Genomic DNA, 16563 nt, shown 5'->3' on the forward strand with positions numbered 1-16563 from the left:
TTGTTGTTGTGAGCATGCAAACCTTAGCATTAAGCTCAAAGCACCACTGTGCCCAATTACAGAAGAGTTATTGGCATGACTGTAGACTCTTCTTTCTGAGCATTTTAAGGACCTATTATCCATGTTGGCCTAAAAAAAAGAAAATCTATAATTCCATGACAAACTGGCACACACAGAAAGGGAATAGACTTTGTTGAGGAAATGTTTTCTCAAATGCTGTTTGTCCAAGGTCAAGAGTGAAATCTGAACTTCAACACCTTCCACACTTTCTTTGACAGTAGTACTGAAATAATGTAATATAGTACCACCTGCTGATACTCCCACACAAAATTGTATATCGTCTTAAAAGCAAGAACAGCATTCCCAAAGAAGTACAATAACTTCAATGTGTAGCAAGAGCAATGTCATTTTATTGGTCTTGAGTTAATTATGCTGAATGGGCAGCTAGAGGGACATTCTTTGTGTGTGCTGCTTTACATGGTTTCCACAGGACATGAGAAAAACTCAGTTATAATGTGAGAAATGAAAACTGTAAATTACCACATTAAAATGTCCACATTGGAATCAATTAAAAAAAACAAAAAAACAAGAAGGGGGGGAAAAAAGACTTATTCCATAATTTAATAATTTTTCATCCAGGAAACTAAACTAAGGGTTAAAAATATTTTCTTAAAAAAAAAAAATAAAAATCTAACAAAAAGAATAAGATCACAGAGTCAGGTTTTGTTTGGTTGAGTGAATAATAATGGTCAGAGGCACTGGTTTAGGAGGGGGAGAAAGCTGCCCTCGATAACTGGCAAGAGGACATCATCCTTCTTTCCTTTGCGTATCAGAGAAGAGAGCTTCCTCATTAAGGACATAGACATATACAGACATAACACAGGCAGAAGTATGGCCAGATCTCCACATTCAGACGAATCAGAGTAGCACACTCCCAATCATTACAGTAAGCTTGAGAGGAGAGAGTCCTCCCCCATATAGAAATTGCAGTTTGAGGTCCAACTCTTCAGAGTAATCATGTAGTGACAGGGTAAGCAGTTCAATGGCGCCCTCTCTGTGTAGAGCTGGGTGCTACAATTAAATATCATGAGTGACGGGACCTAACATGATGAGGAGACAGGCATTAGGTAAATGAGATAGCATACAGCATCAGCTTAGACAGGACTGAAGTGGCACAGATGACAGGTAAAGAGACAGAGTATAGGGTATTTGTGACTGGAAGTGTCACAGTCCACATGTGCAATTTTTTAGCCAACAGCAGCTCCGGCGGCGCTCCACCAAAAACTGAAGATTCCACCCTCTGATCCCAAGTCAGTTTTTTTTTTTTCTTTCTTTAATCACATCCTCTGAATGGGATATGATACAAGTATAAGAGGAGGGGTGATTGGCTTGTTCACAGGTCGTTCGGGTTGACGATGGTGAAGTCAGAGTCCTTGCTGTGGGTGGAGCCCTCGTCTGGGCTGGAAGAGCCCGAGGTGATGGCGGCCATCAGGGGGTCATGGAAGGTCCCGGCTGCACCCTCAGGCTCCATTCGCACCAAGCCTCGCCCTCGCCTGATCGGAGGGGTACGCTCGGCTGCAGGCTTTCCTCCTCCTCCTCCTCCTCCTCCATCAGTGGCCGTCAGGTCTACGTCCTGGCACACGAGGATGTAGTCGTCCCAGTTCTTACCCTCCGAGCCGAGGGAAGACGCCACCTACACACAAAAGATGGTCGATGTCTGTGTCTTTTTCTTGTGTTAGCAAATGTTCTGCCCTCTCACTTTAAATTATGGCTGATGTAATTAGTACCCAGGTGTCAGCAACCGACAAAGCTATTGAACCCAGTTTTGTTGCCTAAACCTAAACACAAAGTCTATATTATGACTCTTTTTTTTTTACTCTTTTTCAACACACTATACTATGACTTTTTTTTAAACTCTTTTCGACATACTATATGATTTTTTTTTCGAGATGCTATACTATGACTTTTTTTTCGACATACTATACTATGACTTTTTTTTTACTCTTTTTTTCGACATACTATACTATGACTTTTTTCGACAAATTTAACCGCACGACCCTGTAAGATGGCAAACATCTCACTTGTAGGTCCATAACTGCACAAGCAAAAAATAACCCATAAAGATCATCTCAAATAAAACAATGTTTAAATCATAAGTTTATGAAGGAAGGAAAAAATATATAGAATTGTCCAATGTCCTATGACTTTTTTAAACTCTTTTCGACATACTATACTATGATTTTTTTTTTAACATACTATACTATAGCTTTTTTTCGACATACTATGATTTTTTTTTTTATTCTTTTTTTTTTTTTTTTTTACATAGTATACTATGACTTTTTTCATCATACTATATTATGGCTTTTTTTCGACATAGTATTATGACTTTTTTTAACATACCATATGACTTCATGACTTTATCGACATCCTATACTATGACTTTTTTCAATCTATTATAATGATTTCACTGTAGTTTTGTTGCCTATTATTTACTCCAGTGCAGTAAGTGGATGTTGGTGTGTACATAAACCAAGGCTGTGTAACCACCGTCTGCTGTTTGTTTGACCCTACATCTCAATCTATTCAATTGCATGTGACTAAGTATTTAACAGTTGCTGTATAATGCAGCATAATTCTGGGTTTGATTCATTCCTAATGGACAGCTTTAGCAGCCTAATCCTTCAAAGAATATAATTTTGGTATAAACAGTGGAACATTTTTGCACACGGTACAATTTGTTAAAGATACTGAACACTGGATCAAAAGGTCAAACAATTAGACCAAACAACTGAAAACTGATCCTGTCTGAGCGGAGAGTTGTAATTAATACCGATACAGGTGCTGACAGTGCAGGGCTCTAATTCCAGCAGCCTAAAAGAGGAATGATCGACAACTAACCTGTTCTTCAGGTGGGGTCATCGCCTGCTCCTCCTCTTCCTTCTCCTCTTCCTTCTCATTCGTGCTCACACTCCCCTCTAGATCAGAGTCGTCCCGGCTCCGCCTGATGTCTCCTTGTTGTTGGTGGTCACTGTGGTGATTGTTGGCTCTCAGAGCAGTTTCAGCGGCTGCTGTGACGGTGTAGTGATCGTCAGCGATGGCGATCTCCTCGTTCTCCTCGGCCTCCAGCTGGCTTTGGTTGAAGCGCAGCGCCCCCTTAAGGATGTCTTTGATCTGACAGGATACGGGGAAAACACGTCAATGATACAGACAAACAGAGAAGATGCACCTGTAAAGAGTATAATTACAAAAGCATATCACAAACATTAATGCACACACGCTCAGACTCACCTGTTTGAGTCCAGCCAGTGACACCAGGACCTCATCCTCTTTCTCTAGGTGTTCTTGGAGAATCACTTCCTGGATTTTACCTGTGGAGACACAGTAAGCAGTCACCCACTAAGCTATACAACCATCAACAAAATTCCGCCAAAAACGTATATAAAGACCAAAGAAGATAAGAATTAAGTGAAATTAACATATATAAAATTAAACAATAAATTTATATTTACAATATTAGCTTATTTACTGCTACCTGCCCGTTTGCACTATTGTATATTGTATACTGTATATTTGTATGTTTTTAACGGTGTGTTGTGTTTTGTATGTACTTTTGGTGTATCTGGGAAAAGCCAAAGACAAATTTCCACTGATGTGGACAATAAAGTCAATCTAATCTAAACTAAAGAATACATTTAAGCATAAAATACAGGCATTTGTCTCCATTAAATCAAATTCTCCACACAAACCTAAAGATGTAAATATGTTTATTTAAATAAAATGCTGGATTAAAGTATTTCAGACACACAAAGTCTCATTTTCTTTTTAAAAAACAGGGAAAATTGTTCAACATCTTTAGTATTTGAACTAATGTTTTAGATGAAAATGAACATGTTGCTGGTGTATTTTTCTAGAGGTTACTCACAGATGTGATTGTTCATCATCTTGGCACAGTATTTGCTCATGGCCTCCAGGTCATTGATCTGGCCTTGCAGGAATGATACCTGGGCTTCCAGGTCCTCCTCCTGTTGATAACACACACACATACAAAGACATGTCAGAAAGAGACAATAAAAGAGGAGAAGAGTAAATCTGAACTTAGTAACAGAGGGCAAAGAGAGGGACAAGAAACCCACAGATGAGGGTTGTAAGCGTGAGAGAAGATGAAGAAGTGAGACAAACACAAAGACATGTAGAAAGTCTGCGAAATAAAAAGTAAGTTTATGAGAACAGACAGCAGGTCGAAGAGCTCACCGACTCCTTCTTGCCCATGGTCTTGCTGTGGGAGCGAGAACGAGTGATGTTGAAGAAAGACTCTTTCTTGGTGGCGGAGAGGGGCGGAGAGGAAGTGCTGACATCACTCCCTCTGGATGGGGGAAGAGGCGGGGAGGCGGTGGAGTGAGCCCGTCCACCAGTGAGGCTTTCTATGCTGGGAGAGGAGCTGACTGTCCTGGAGCTTTGGCCTGAGAAAGGGACAGAAAGACGGAGGACAGAAGACAAAATATTAATACAATGGAGTGCTAATAATTTCATTTTAAATGAAGAAGTAGAAGGGTACGAGAATAATATAAAGCTTCGATCGTGCAGTAATTGGTATAATTATAGACTTTTAAATTATTAAAGAAATTGTTAAATACAAAAAAGCAAGAGTAAATGGATTAATTACATTTGCATTTAAATGATGCATTAATAACTGCATTTTAAAATGGAATAATTAAATGAATTGAACTTCTTAAACTTTTTTGTCTCCTGCTGTTTAAAAATAATTAAATTTAAAGATTTGTAAGGAGTGTGCCACCTAAAAACGAGGCCCCAACCCACAGAGCGGCAGCAGGAGCTCCGATTGGCCAGCTGTTTTATGTTGGCGGGAGTCATGTGTAGAGTCAGACCAATCAGAGCTCCTGCTGCTGGTCTGTGAATGATGTTCCTTAATGAATCATTTAGATGCAAATGTATTTAATCAATTTAAAAAGTTGTTTTTTTTAACATTTATGAATTGATTAAAACTAAAAAATATTCAAAGCTTCCATAGAAGGACAAGAGGAAAACCATGTTCCTCTTGCACTTTTTTTTGTAAAGAAAGCAAGCAAACTTGCAAACACATGACAATAAATATAACAACAGCATTTACAGCCAAGGTGACTTATAAACAAAGCACACACACACATGACAAGCTTGAAATGCTGACAGCAGATGCCACAACACATCCATGATGTTTATGCTATCAGTTTAATTTCCAGTGATGTGGCAAGCTGTGATCTCCCTCTGCTGGTCAAAGTTTACCATTACATGCTCTGGACACCGATGCCCATATTAATATATACTGTAACATGTACCTGACTAGCTGCTGATTAAGCAGCAGGAACAGTGAATGACAAACTTTGTGTGCAGACATGCAACGGCAGCAACACAAAGCATGGACAAACAGGAGGGCGTCTCACACAAGCGGTTGCCATGGTAGCAGTTACCTTGTGTGTCAGTGTGAGTCTGGGCTGGGAGAGAGACCTGAGAGACTCCACCTGAAACTACATCTAACAGACAGGAGAGTCAAAGCTGATGCTGCCACACCCACACGAACCAACGTCTGCAGATATTCAGATAATCTGCACATGCAACTAATCCACAAATTACACAACAGCCAAGAAAAATGCAAATGTGTGTGTCTTACTGCTCACCTTTGCTGAGGTGGACAGGCATGCTCTCGGACTTGAGCAGGCGGTAGTGCTGACTCTGGGCGTGGCTCTGGGTCTGCGGCGGAGCGGGGCCTGACGGGGGCTCAGCCAATGGGTGAGGTATGGTGGGCACGGGCGCTGATGCGGGGGAAGTTGGCGAGGAGGAAGAGGAGGAGTGTACCTCGCAGTTGATTGGCGAGACGCCACCAGACCCGGTAGATATTGCCGGAGCGATGAGCTTTCTGCCGAAGCTCAGCAGGCTGCTGGAGACCTTGTTGATGTTGAGGGGAGCAGCTTTTGTACTGGAACCCGAGCTGGAAAGAAAAAAGTACGTTGACGTGAATAAGGAAAAATAAAAGCTTACAGACAGAAGACCTTTAAGTGGTGGATACTTATTATCATTCTCAACAAAGAAAAAGCAAACAGCAGAAAAGTCATGTGAAACTGATTCCTCTCTATTATTGTATCTGCTAACAAGACCAGTTTTCATGACTTTGACAAAAAAATAAAGACCGCAAGTGTCCACTGTGACGGACGGCCAATCTCGTGCAAATTTCAAGCCTCTGTAAAATGATTTTCATACTGAAATGAAATGAAATGAAATGAAATGAAGGTCAGTTTAAGATTGGGTGTTAAGACCTGAGTACCTTGAGAATGGTGTTCCCTTTATTGACAAAGAAACTGAGCGACATGCCTGAGAAACTACAACAGGAATTCAGGCTAACAAATAAGCTCAAGGCGGATTCATCAGGCTAGTCAATGCATGCAAACCGATGCTGCAAGAGAACTGTTATAGAAGCAGTTTGAGCAGTGTATTAAGCTACATTTTGGTACTGTTTTGATGTGAAAAGTGATGAATATTGAAATATGTTGTGAATTCAAGAAAAAAAACACCTCTCTTCTCTGTGAAGGATGAAACTGTCAAAATTAACGCGATAATAACACGTTAAGGCAAATTTGTTTTAACGTCACTAATTTCTTTAACGCATTAACGCAACTTGCGATTTTTAGGTTGTAGCAGGCTCAGTTTTAAAGCCAGAGTGAAGATACTGGTGTCATATGAAACTAGAAAAACCTAAAGAAGCTAGCTTGTTGCGAAGGAGGCTAAATAACGCTCCAGACTGTCATGGACATTTTCAAAGGGGTCCCTTGACCTCTGACCTCAAGATATGTGAATGTAAATGGGTTCTATGGGTACCCACGAGTCTCCCCTTTACAGACATGCCCACTTTATGATGATCACATGCAGTTTGGGGCAAGTCATAGTCAAGTCAGCACACTGACACACTGACAGCTGTTGTTGCCTGTTGGGCTGCAGTTTGCCATGTTATGATTTGAGCATATTTTTTATGCTAAATGCAGTACCTGTGAGGGTTTCTGGACAATATTTATCATTGTTTTGTGTTGTTAATTGATTTCCAATAATAGATGTATACAGACATTTGCATAAAGCAAGTGTATTTGCCCACTCCCATGTTGATAAGAGTATTAAATACTTGACAAATCTCCCTTTAAGGTACATTTTGAACAGATAAAAAATGTGATTAATTTGCGATTAACTATGGACAATCATACTATTAATCGTGATTAAATATTTTAATCGATTGATAGCCCTAATGAAACTACAAACTTTTTAACAGCCAATTTCATGGTCTACAGGGGGATGAGTGTGTCGTACCCAAAGTGAAATCCAACCATAGTGATTTCAGATACATTTAAAAGCATACACCAACTTTTGATCTTAGAGAGAAGAACAGTTGTGTGCGTGTTTTACCGTGTCTTGTTCATCAGGTCAGCTCCCCTTGTTTTGTAGTAATCCAGGTTCTGCTGGAACTGGTAGTTGACAGGTCGTGGATAGTTCTATAAAAAGAAGGGACAAAATAAATGTTTTTGTTAGCAAATTTAGAAAAGATGTCTCTGGTGTGCGTGATAAACAGAGTAAACATGGTTACCTAAAATCTGTGCAGATCTGCCACTGTGTACGCACGCATGACTACGTAAACAAGCAAATACTAGTGCCTTGATGTTTCTGAGTCAGTAAATATGAGCAACGAGCATCTTTCCTGCTCCCCGCTTGCCCCCATGACATTAGGGATGATGCCCCCCCACCCTCAGGTGTTACTGTGATGTGATGCGCACTGTCACCTGGGGACACACTGTCACGTTGGATCAGCACCTTCTTGGATTTTTAATCCCAGGAGAGAAGTGGACGGGAGTGTGGTGAGTTGTTGTGTTTAGGTGTATGGGTCAGTAAATTCAGAGGAGGAACAGAAGATGGTTTGTAACGAGACCGTGAGGTGTTAGCTAAGGTCTAAGTAGCAGTAATGTCAGAGTTAAAGGGATAGTTTGGATGTTTTGAAGTGGGGTTGTATTACTTATATACTGTATACTTATTCAGTTAGTGTAATACCTACAGTAAATGGCAGTCGGCACGCCCACAGCTTGGACAAGACCCCCCAAAAAATGAATCAATATCAGTTCAAGTTTACGCTATATATAGAATATTTACACCAGTTTATCTTGCCGTGAGACAGACGTTTGAGTCGGGAAACTAAAGCTGTTGTATCCATCTATGCTCTCGTCAAAGCCACCAGACTCCATTGAAAAAAACTGTAATTTTACCTTGCAGAACACAGGGGTTGCTGCTCTACCGCTGTCTTGGTTAGTTGGTTTGTCTTATTGTGTGAATTTGGTTTATTCAAATTCTTCGAAGTCACACAATAACACAAACAAACTAATCGATGGATTGTTTGATCGAGGCAGCGGAAGACCAGCGACTCCCGTGTTCTGAGAAGTAAAATTACTGTTTATTTGAATGGAGTCTGGTTGCTTTGGCGAGAGAGAACAGCTTCAGATCCATGTTGGAAACATAGACTGTATACCTGTCTCATTGCAAGGTAAACTGGCGAAAATATTCTTAAAATACAGCGTACGTTTAAACTGATATTGATTTTTTTTAGGTGAGCCTTTCTTTTAGGTGGCTAAAATACGTTTTGCAGCCAGCCCCGTACACAGCATTACATCGCTTTGCTTCTGTGCGGTAACTCCCGTCTCTAAACTGGGGGCGTGCCGACCATCATCTACTGTAGGTAATACACTGACTATGAATAAGTACTTCACAACCCCACTTCAAAACACCTGAACTATCCCTTTAACATTCACACACACAACAACAGCTGGTTTTCATACAAAGGTAAAGGGAAGAATGGGATCCTTCTGTGTGTGAGGAGTAAGACAGAGTGACAGAAAACAAGGCCTCTGATTTAGTGTGTGTGTGACTGGGAGAGAGAGCAACAAAGTGCGTATGTGACAGGAAAAATATGCTGACGGCTGCAAGATATGGGAAAAAAAAGACAATCCTCATCTACGCTGCGACCTACTGAATATATATTTTTGGATTTTAGCATATTTTCACATTAACCAAGGTAGTTCTCAAGGTGCCAACACAGAGTCTTGTTTTCACTCTCACCGTCTTGCAGTCACAACTGTCTAAGATTACAACATAATAATTACACCAGTGTAATAGGAAGCAGCGACTATAATTAGGCAATAACATTTCTTCATGTTCAGACTCGCCATTTGTACCGCCTTTAGTCTGTTTTTGTGTCAATTTCATGGTCGGTATTGAATAAACTCCAACCCGTGAAACACTCTACAAGACAGTGCAGCAGAACAGACCTTCTGTAGCGCTGAGAGTGACACATATCAGTGTTGATAGACGATTTCTTCACCAAGAGTGTAAATTGATTTATATTTACACTCAGATATATACCACTGTAATTTGGGAGAACATTTTTTTTAAGGTAGCCGTGTTTTCCTACTGTAGTGAGCAGTGAGTCCTGCATAATTTGCTACTTCTCATTTTCAGGTCACTGTCTGCTTCCTATTTGTAAGGCATTATGGGTAAAATAGTAAAAATAGAGATGCACCGATTGCGATTTTCTTGGCCAATTTTTTAAAAATCTGATCTGCCAATTTAGATTTTCTTTCTAAGAACTTTAATTGACTACGTACACAAACATTTTTGTAACTTTTCTTTCATGTAAAATTGAAACCCAATTGCATGTTCATAATAAAACATTGACTGTTAATCACTCTCACTCAAACAATTTGAAAGTCGTCCCGAATGTTTTTACCTCCATGGCTTATTTTGTTCTTCATTCAGGCTGAAGAACTTCCACACCAACGACATGTGTGTGTGTGACTGTTCTGTGTGCTGCAGCTACCACAATAGTGTGTGTGTGGCTGTGACGTTACGGTCTGTGCCGCTGTGTGCGACGTAAAACCATCAAGCGAATGTAAATGTAAATTTGACCGGCGAAAAAACTGGATATCTGAGACTGATCGCCCTTTGGCCGATCGATCGGTGCATCTCTATAGTCAAACTGTATTAATGGCCTGTGACTGTCCTAACCTTTATCTCTAATATTATTTAAATGTTGCGGGTTTTAAACAAGATTTAGAAAGCTGTATTCATGCATTACACACAGAATATGGAAGTATTTAACATGTACAGTATGTACTGTATCTGTGCAGCTTCCTCTTTCTTATTAACCAAATTAACTGGTTCATTGCCTGCACCTGTGCTCCATCTATTTACAGTAAACTCAATAGTGTGTAACCACTGAAGTGTGAGGCACTGAAACATTCGCAGCCAATTTTAACTCTCTCACCTAAGCATTTTTTCACAGTGCAATAAAACAGTTTGGTCTACACTACGTGATGCTGCTCCGAGGATTTCCGCTCAGTGTTTTGTGTGTGTTTCACTTCTGCAAATCTTCTCCTACCTAGAGAAATTATTCTGTTAGAACAGCATGTCCCCTTAACTGAACTGAGTAACTCTCACTTTCTCTTCTCCATTTTAACTTGTGACCGGTCAGGCATAAAGAAGTGCTTAATATACCACAACGAGACTTTCTGGGAAATTGAATTGTAAGAAACAGTAAACCACATAGCTGTTGATTTTGGAAACAAAATCAGTACAGTAATAACAGTACAATAATAATAATCCAGTTACTTATGCTAGTGTGGTTGTTTGCTTACTTTGGGATCTCGGAGGAATAGAGCCTTTTGCAGCAGGGAGTTGATGTCTCCTAATGGAGGGTAGTGCATTAGCAGGCCCAGGCAGGTCTGGAAGTTGCTAGCAATGACTGAAACAGACAGAACAACAAATGCAGTATTACTGATGCTGTGCACTGATTATACTGTAAATATAACCTCAGAATTTATTCAAATATAGTATGTTATTAATATGTGTCAAATTGTGACAACATTCAGAATTAGTTAAAAATCGGAGAGCACTCTGTGTCATGCTTAAACACGCTAAATGGACACTCACGTATTAGAGATTGCAATCCGACTTCCAAAAAAACAAGAAAAACAAGAAAAACAAGAAAACAAGAAAAAAAAAAAGAACTAAAACTTTAACTTTACTCGTCACATAGATACATACACAAAATTTGGCTTCTGCATTTAAGCCATCCTGAACATTTCGGAGCAGTGGGCTGCTGTAAAGCGACCGGGGAGCTACTCTGGGTTCAGTGTCTCGCTCAAGGACACTTCGACATGCGGACAGGTGGAGCAGGGGATCGAACTGCCAACCTTGTGATTAAACAACGACCCGTTCTAGCCTCTGAGCCACAGCCGAACAGCACTATGCTGCCATACTATCAAACTTGGCAAGCACTGAGCAACTAGTCCTGATCACAGCTGCAGCACACTACATCCAGCGCACATGATGATTTTCTCTATGCGTTCCCATCAATCTTTGCAGTTCTTCTACTTTCAGTCTTACCCTTCAGGAAAGCACCTCTCTGATGAACAGCTTCCTCTTTGTTCCAAGGACACTTTTTACAGTAGCTGTAACAGCACTCACTGCTCAGGCATGAAGTTGAAAGTCCAGATTGATTGAAATGCACACAGCATTTGGTTCCTTGGCATCGGTTCAATAGCAGCAGGGATTCAATGTCTTAGTTAAAGACACTTAAGCAGGGACGATGTTTTCCGACATTAGAGCTTAAGCATCTAGTATGGCAGCGAAGATCTACTGTATTCTATTTAAACTAAGTAATATGACTCCATCTGATTAAATGAGGTGGAGTAAATCACCTTCTTCCAGTTAAGTGTTTCTTATGAAATGACATGCTACAAAGACAACACATTATTGGATTATTCCAGTAATAAATGGAGCGTACGAGCGTCTCGGATGTAGAGCAGCATGGCCACAAAGATGTAGTCCACCAGGTCCAGAGTGATGCTGTCAGCAAACAGGGCGTCCCACATCACCAGCAGGTCCTGGAGCGGGAACTCACGGCCGAACAGCAGACGTACCCACCGGCTGCAAGACAGACAGACAAACAGACAGAGAGAGAGAGAGAGATACAGGGTAACTGTATTTGTGTACACAGCTGAAGGTCAAAATATCACTGAAGTACAAGTGTAAATACTGACATGCCATAGATTTGCGGGGCGATCTCCAGCCGGTTGACGTGCATGTGCAGTTCAATGTCGTGCTTCTTCACCAGCTGGTCCTGGATGCGGTTGACTTTAGTTACTATGGCAACGGATGGCCCCGAGTCCTGGGGCCGTGCGAACGGGATGCTGGTCAGCATCTCTTCCTTACCCTGGAGCAGTAGTTCATTATGCAATTAGCATATCAATATATAAACAAACATTCATTAGCAGCATCTGTGTCCATGTGATCCAACATTTACTGGATATGTTGAAAAAGAGCAAATACAGGGTTTCTTTTTAGGAGTTTGATCAAAAGTTTACTTTAAGCCAAAATGTGCAGTTTGTTCTATTTAAATATTGGAACATTCATTAAAAGTTACAAACCCTTTGTGTAATTTTTATGAAATCAAATCCCATTTTTGATTTATGGTCAGCATTTTTCAGCAATAGCCACTCAATGTATTTACACTCTGTAATTACCTCACTGTGTAGTAGTTTAGATTGTTAGTGGCGGAGTCCGCCATTCTCATTAGGGCTGTGCGATATATTGCGATTTTTTTAATATAATTTTAGGAAAACTGCCATAGTATAAAGAACCCACCACCGTATGCATACAATTTGAGTAAAATAATTTTACTTCTTTTATGCAATCAGAACAGTGGGCTCTACATTTACATTTATCACAGTCCCTGTAACATCCAACATCATACTCTGAGAGGGCGCATATCTTCGCAAATGAAATAAAGTACTGACTGAATTAATCTTTGCATGTAAATTAAAAATTCATACAGTATCACAAAAAATAATATTGCAATATCCGATTTTTTCAATATTTTCTTACACCTATAATTCTCATGCTGGATTCAAATTGCCTACCGAAGCATGAAGGACTCACAGGACATTTAAGTCTGCTGTTCACTGTCCTACAGGAATATCAGAGCTGTATTAAGTTACTGCTAACGTAAACCCAACATTTCCTACTACTGCTAGTTCAAATTAAAAGCATCCAACTTGCAAAACATGGGATGGCTTTTAATGTGAAGCAATCGCAGGAAACGCATGTATTTGTAACCACAATCATTCAATGACAGTAGTCATTTGTAGCACGCGACAGGCTGCACGGCTCAGACTTCTCTACAAGGTAACCAACTCATCACTGAGCCCTGCTGCTGTGTGGGAAACTACTTACACAGCATGAAATCAGATCACGGTTGCAATTATTATTGACCGACTTCTCTATGAAAACAATATGAATTTCTTTGGCTGCACTGTAAACAGAAGAAACAAATCACCGGCACCCACAGATAAAGAGTCTTGTTGAGTTTATTCTAGAAAAACAAACGAACGTGTTTCAGCTATAAGCCGTCATCAGCGTGATCACTCAAGATGTAATGCCAGTTTAAATATTTCAGGTGAGACACAGACCACTGTAAACAGATACATCAGAATATCCTCTAATGTACTGCTGACAAAATAATTGCTCTTTGTAATTACCCTTAGAGACAGTTGATGGTTTTCCGTACAATAATGAAATTAATTTGTATAAATCAAGTACGATCAAGCTTTTCTTTTCTTTTCTTTTTTGTAAAAATGTTATTATTTTCTTCCTTTGTTTTATTATATCTTTAATGTTGTCGTTATTTATCTAGTCTGCTGATATACAGTAAGTTGATGTTTTGTGTTTATCATGATAAATTGGTTTATTTTAGTATGAATTGGGTGTTGTTTTGTTTTTTTTATGTCGTGTTTTGTTAGTAATAATAATAAAAAAGGTAGCTGTTATTGCAGCATTACATCGCTCTCGTCGTTACCCTGGTAACCATGGGTGTCGTCAAATCAACCAGGACTGAAATCTTGAGGATTATGACTTGTGGATAATGTCATGCCTTCTGTGCAGTCATTATAGCGCAATCAAACGATCTGGTGTTACAATGCACAATCAATTACTGTAATTACAAAGTCAAAAGCAGTTCTTCAGATCAAACTGACCTTCCTCACTTCCCTCTCGTAGCTGGAGAACCACGGCTCTGCTGTGTCCATCAGCTGTGAGAACAAGGCACTATAGACAGAGAGGTGTTTGTGTGTGAGACAGACAGAAAGAGAGATGAGCAAACAAAGAGGGGACATATTGAGAAATGGAAACAGACATATAAACCAATTCCAGTTATTTGAAGAGTAATGAAATTTCTGCATATGAACACTTTGGTATCCGTCTGATATTAGGAGTGTACTCACTAGGCGTCGTGCTCCAGAAACTCTGGGTTCAACAGACACTTCATCTCCTCACTATGGAAACAGAAAAATGGATCTTACCTTAAACAGAAATATTTTTGTATGCCGACTAAAGCACAAGCAGGTCTAAAAACTTGTGTATGTCAACTAAAAAGGGTGAAAGATTCAGCTTCACGGCTATGAGGCGCTGACCTGGGGCTGGCTGTCTCGCTGGCGTGCTGGAAGGCTTGATGGTCACAGTGCAGCACAAACACTATGGGCGCCAGCAACTCGTGCATCCCCTGCAGACGGAGAAGAAGGGAGTGTAAGACGTGAAAGGGCACCGGCGAGAGAAATGATGGTTCATTTGTGGTCAGTCTTTCTTTAATAGTGATGCACGAGGTTTCTAATCTGTGATGACAGGTTTAATTTAGATATTGTTAGCCACTGCCCGGCCGTGTGTCACTTCCAGTTTGCAAAAAAGATGCTGTACTGGCCGTCTATTCATTCGCTGGCACCTGTTACAGACGCTGATAATGATTAGGTTACAAAAGCGTTTTGTTCTTTTGTCTGAGCTCACTGGGCACTGAGAAGCCCACACACACACACACACACACATCTACACAGATAAGCCTAGATTATCGACACAATGGCTCACTAAAAAAACCCAATCAGAGACATCAAAGCACCAATTTTCAAGGACCTTTAAGAAAAAACAAAGATGTCTAACTTTAACATTTAAGCTCTGTGAATGAGCTGTTGGGACGATGTGTCAATCGTACCTGTTTATACAGTAACTGTTCATTTTCTCGGGCAAAACAGAAGAGGATGTCTGTCAGCTTGGTCCTCACGTCGTCGTCCTGGAAGTAACGAATCTCGGGGAACCTTGCGCAAATAGAAAGACAGAAAGGAGCTGTTCACTTCATGTCGACGCCAGAAAGCTTTCAGGTGTTTGAGGTATATATATATATATATATATATATATATATATAAAAAAACGTAATAAAACAAATAGAATGATGGTGATACTGACGTTCTCAACACGTCCTGTTTGATCATCCCCTTCAGCTCTTTATCTTGGAAGAACTTGTTCCACAGGCTCTGGACAGGAGAGGAAGAAATAAGACATAGGAATATGAACATTATTCAGAAGATTAGAGGAGCCACTGTGACTCTACAATCATTAGAAATAGTGACCCTTCCATGAGTAATTGGAAAACTCAATCAGTAGAGGATAGATGGATCATACTGCCTGTTTTTTTTAAAGAGCTGTTTCTACAGCTTTTCAAAGCAATAACTTACCCAACTCCATTCTGAAATTGATTGATTAATAAATGATGCTAATTACAGACCAAACTCTTTGGTGTAATTCGGATGCCTTTTGTATATCAAGAATTTATCTAAAACTTCCTGTCCCTAATTTCACAACAATAGAGTGCCCAGGAATGAGTCCTAAAACCTGGAAATGAGTCAGCATTTATGCACTTCCAGTTCCCTCGTCTGGAAGTCAATGGGTTTTTTGAATGAGTTTTTAGTTAGATGCCTGAAATAAGGTCTGTGGTTAACACAAGCTTAACACAAACCGTGGTGTAGTTTGTTAAAAAAATCGTTTATACTTCTGCCGATTGTATTGACGCTTCAAAATCATAAAAGTGGTGTTAATTTTTTGATGATTATCTTGCTGAACAAAATGTGTAAGTATCATCGTTTGTTCGATATAATCCAAAATCAAATGGAAAAATACCATTGGCTGTTTGTCGAGGGAACCCAGGGCGATGCCAACTTCCTGGTTGGCTACACAAATGCGTCATCCCTGGAGCACTCTATTTCCTTTGACGTTTCCATATAATTAGTATCTACATACCAAGTTCTAACAGTTATTTGCATTTAGGTAGTTGTGTTGAGTCAATAAATATAAATATCAATTCATTATATGAAACTTTATTCTCATCATATATATTGAATTGTATCCTTTTCTGCAGACAGTTTTACATTTTTTTTATTTTTAGCTAACCTGCTCTATACTGACTGAAATACCTACACTTGCAATTAATCAACAGGAAGTGTACCAATTGGACACGGCCTCTATTTTCTCTATAATTAGTACCCAATTGCTCATTCCTTTCCAGGAAACGTCCTAGGAACTTCCCTAGATGGCCAATAACAGCTCTTGTTTACTCTCCGTTATTATCAGTGTGGCTTTCTGAGTGCATGTCATCACCAAATCAGA

At 39.9% G+C, this 16563-nt stretch overlaps 1 protein-coding gene across 3 annotated transcripts in view; it reads right to left on the reverse strand.

The window, feature by feature from the left end:
- Window positions 1-381: 381 nt before the first annotated feature.
- Window positions 382-16563, reverse strand: part of tbc1d5 (TBC1 domain family, member 5) — a 29909-nt gene continuing 13727 nt past the window's right edge. Inside the window, exons 8-23 of one of the 3 annotated variants that reach the window (XM_037795047.1) lie at window positions 15367-15434; window positions 15116-15218; window positions 14547-14635; window positions 14358-14408; window positions 14112-14181; window positions 12120-12292; window positions 11864-12006; window positions 10713-10819; window positions 7444-7529; window positions 5673-5983; window positions 5466-5522; window positions 4252-4460; window positions 3923-4022; window positions 3289-3368; window positions 2899-3171; window positions 382-1693 (exon numbers count right to left, since the gene is read on the reverse strand). In XM_037795047.1, coding sequence (XP_037650975.1) covers window positions 1394-1693; window positions 2899-3171; window positions 3289-3368; window positions 3923-4022; window positions 4252-4460; window positions 5466-5522; window positions 5673-5983; window positions 7444-7529; window positions 10713-10819; window positions 11864-12006; window positions 12120-12292; window positions 14112-14181; window positions 14358-14408; window positions 14547-14635; window positions 15116-15218; window positions 15367-15434 — 2220 coding nt within the window. In that variant the 3' untranslated portion in view covers window positions 382-1393. Of the gene's footprint in view, window positions 1694-2898; window positions 3172-3288; window positions 3369-3922; window positions 4023-4251; window positions 4461-5465; window positions 5529-5672; window positions 5984-7443; window positions 7530-10712; window positions 10820-11863; window positions 12007-12119; window positions 12293-14111; window positions 14182-14357; window positions 14409-14546; window positions 14636-15115; window positions 15219-15366; window positions 15435-16563 lie in introns of all 3 variants that reach the window. The other 2 variants (XM_037795046.1, XM_037795048.1) reach the window with 2 other exon arrangements.

Source organism: Sebastes umbrosus, chromosome 15 (assembly GCF_015220745.1).
Source record: "Sebastes umbrosus isolate fSebUmb1 chromosome 15, fSebUmb1.pri, whole genome shotgun sequence".
Lineage (NCBI taxonomy): Eukaryota > Metazoa > Chordata > Actinopteri > Perciformes > Sebastidae > Sebastes > Sebastes umbrosus.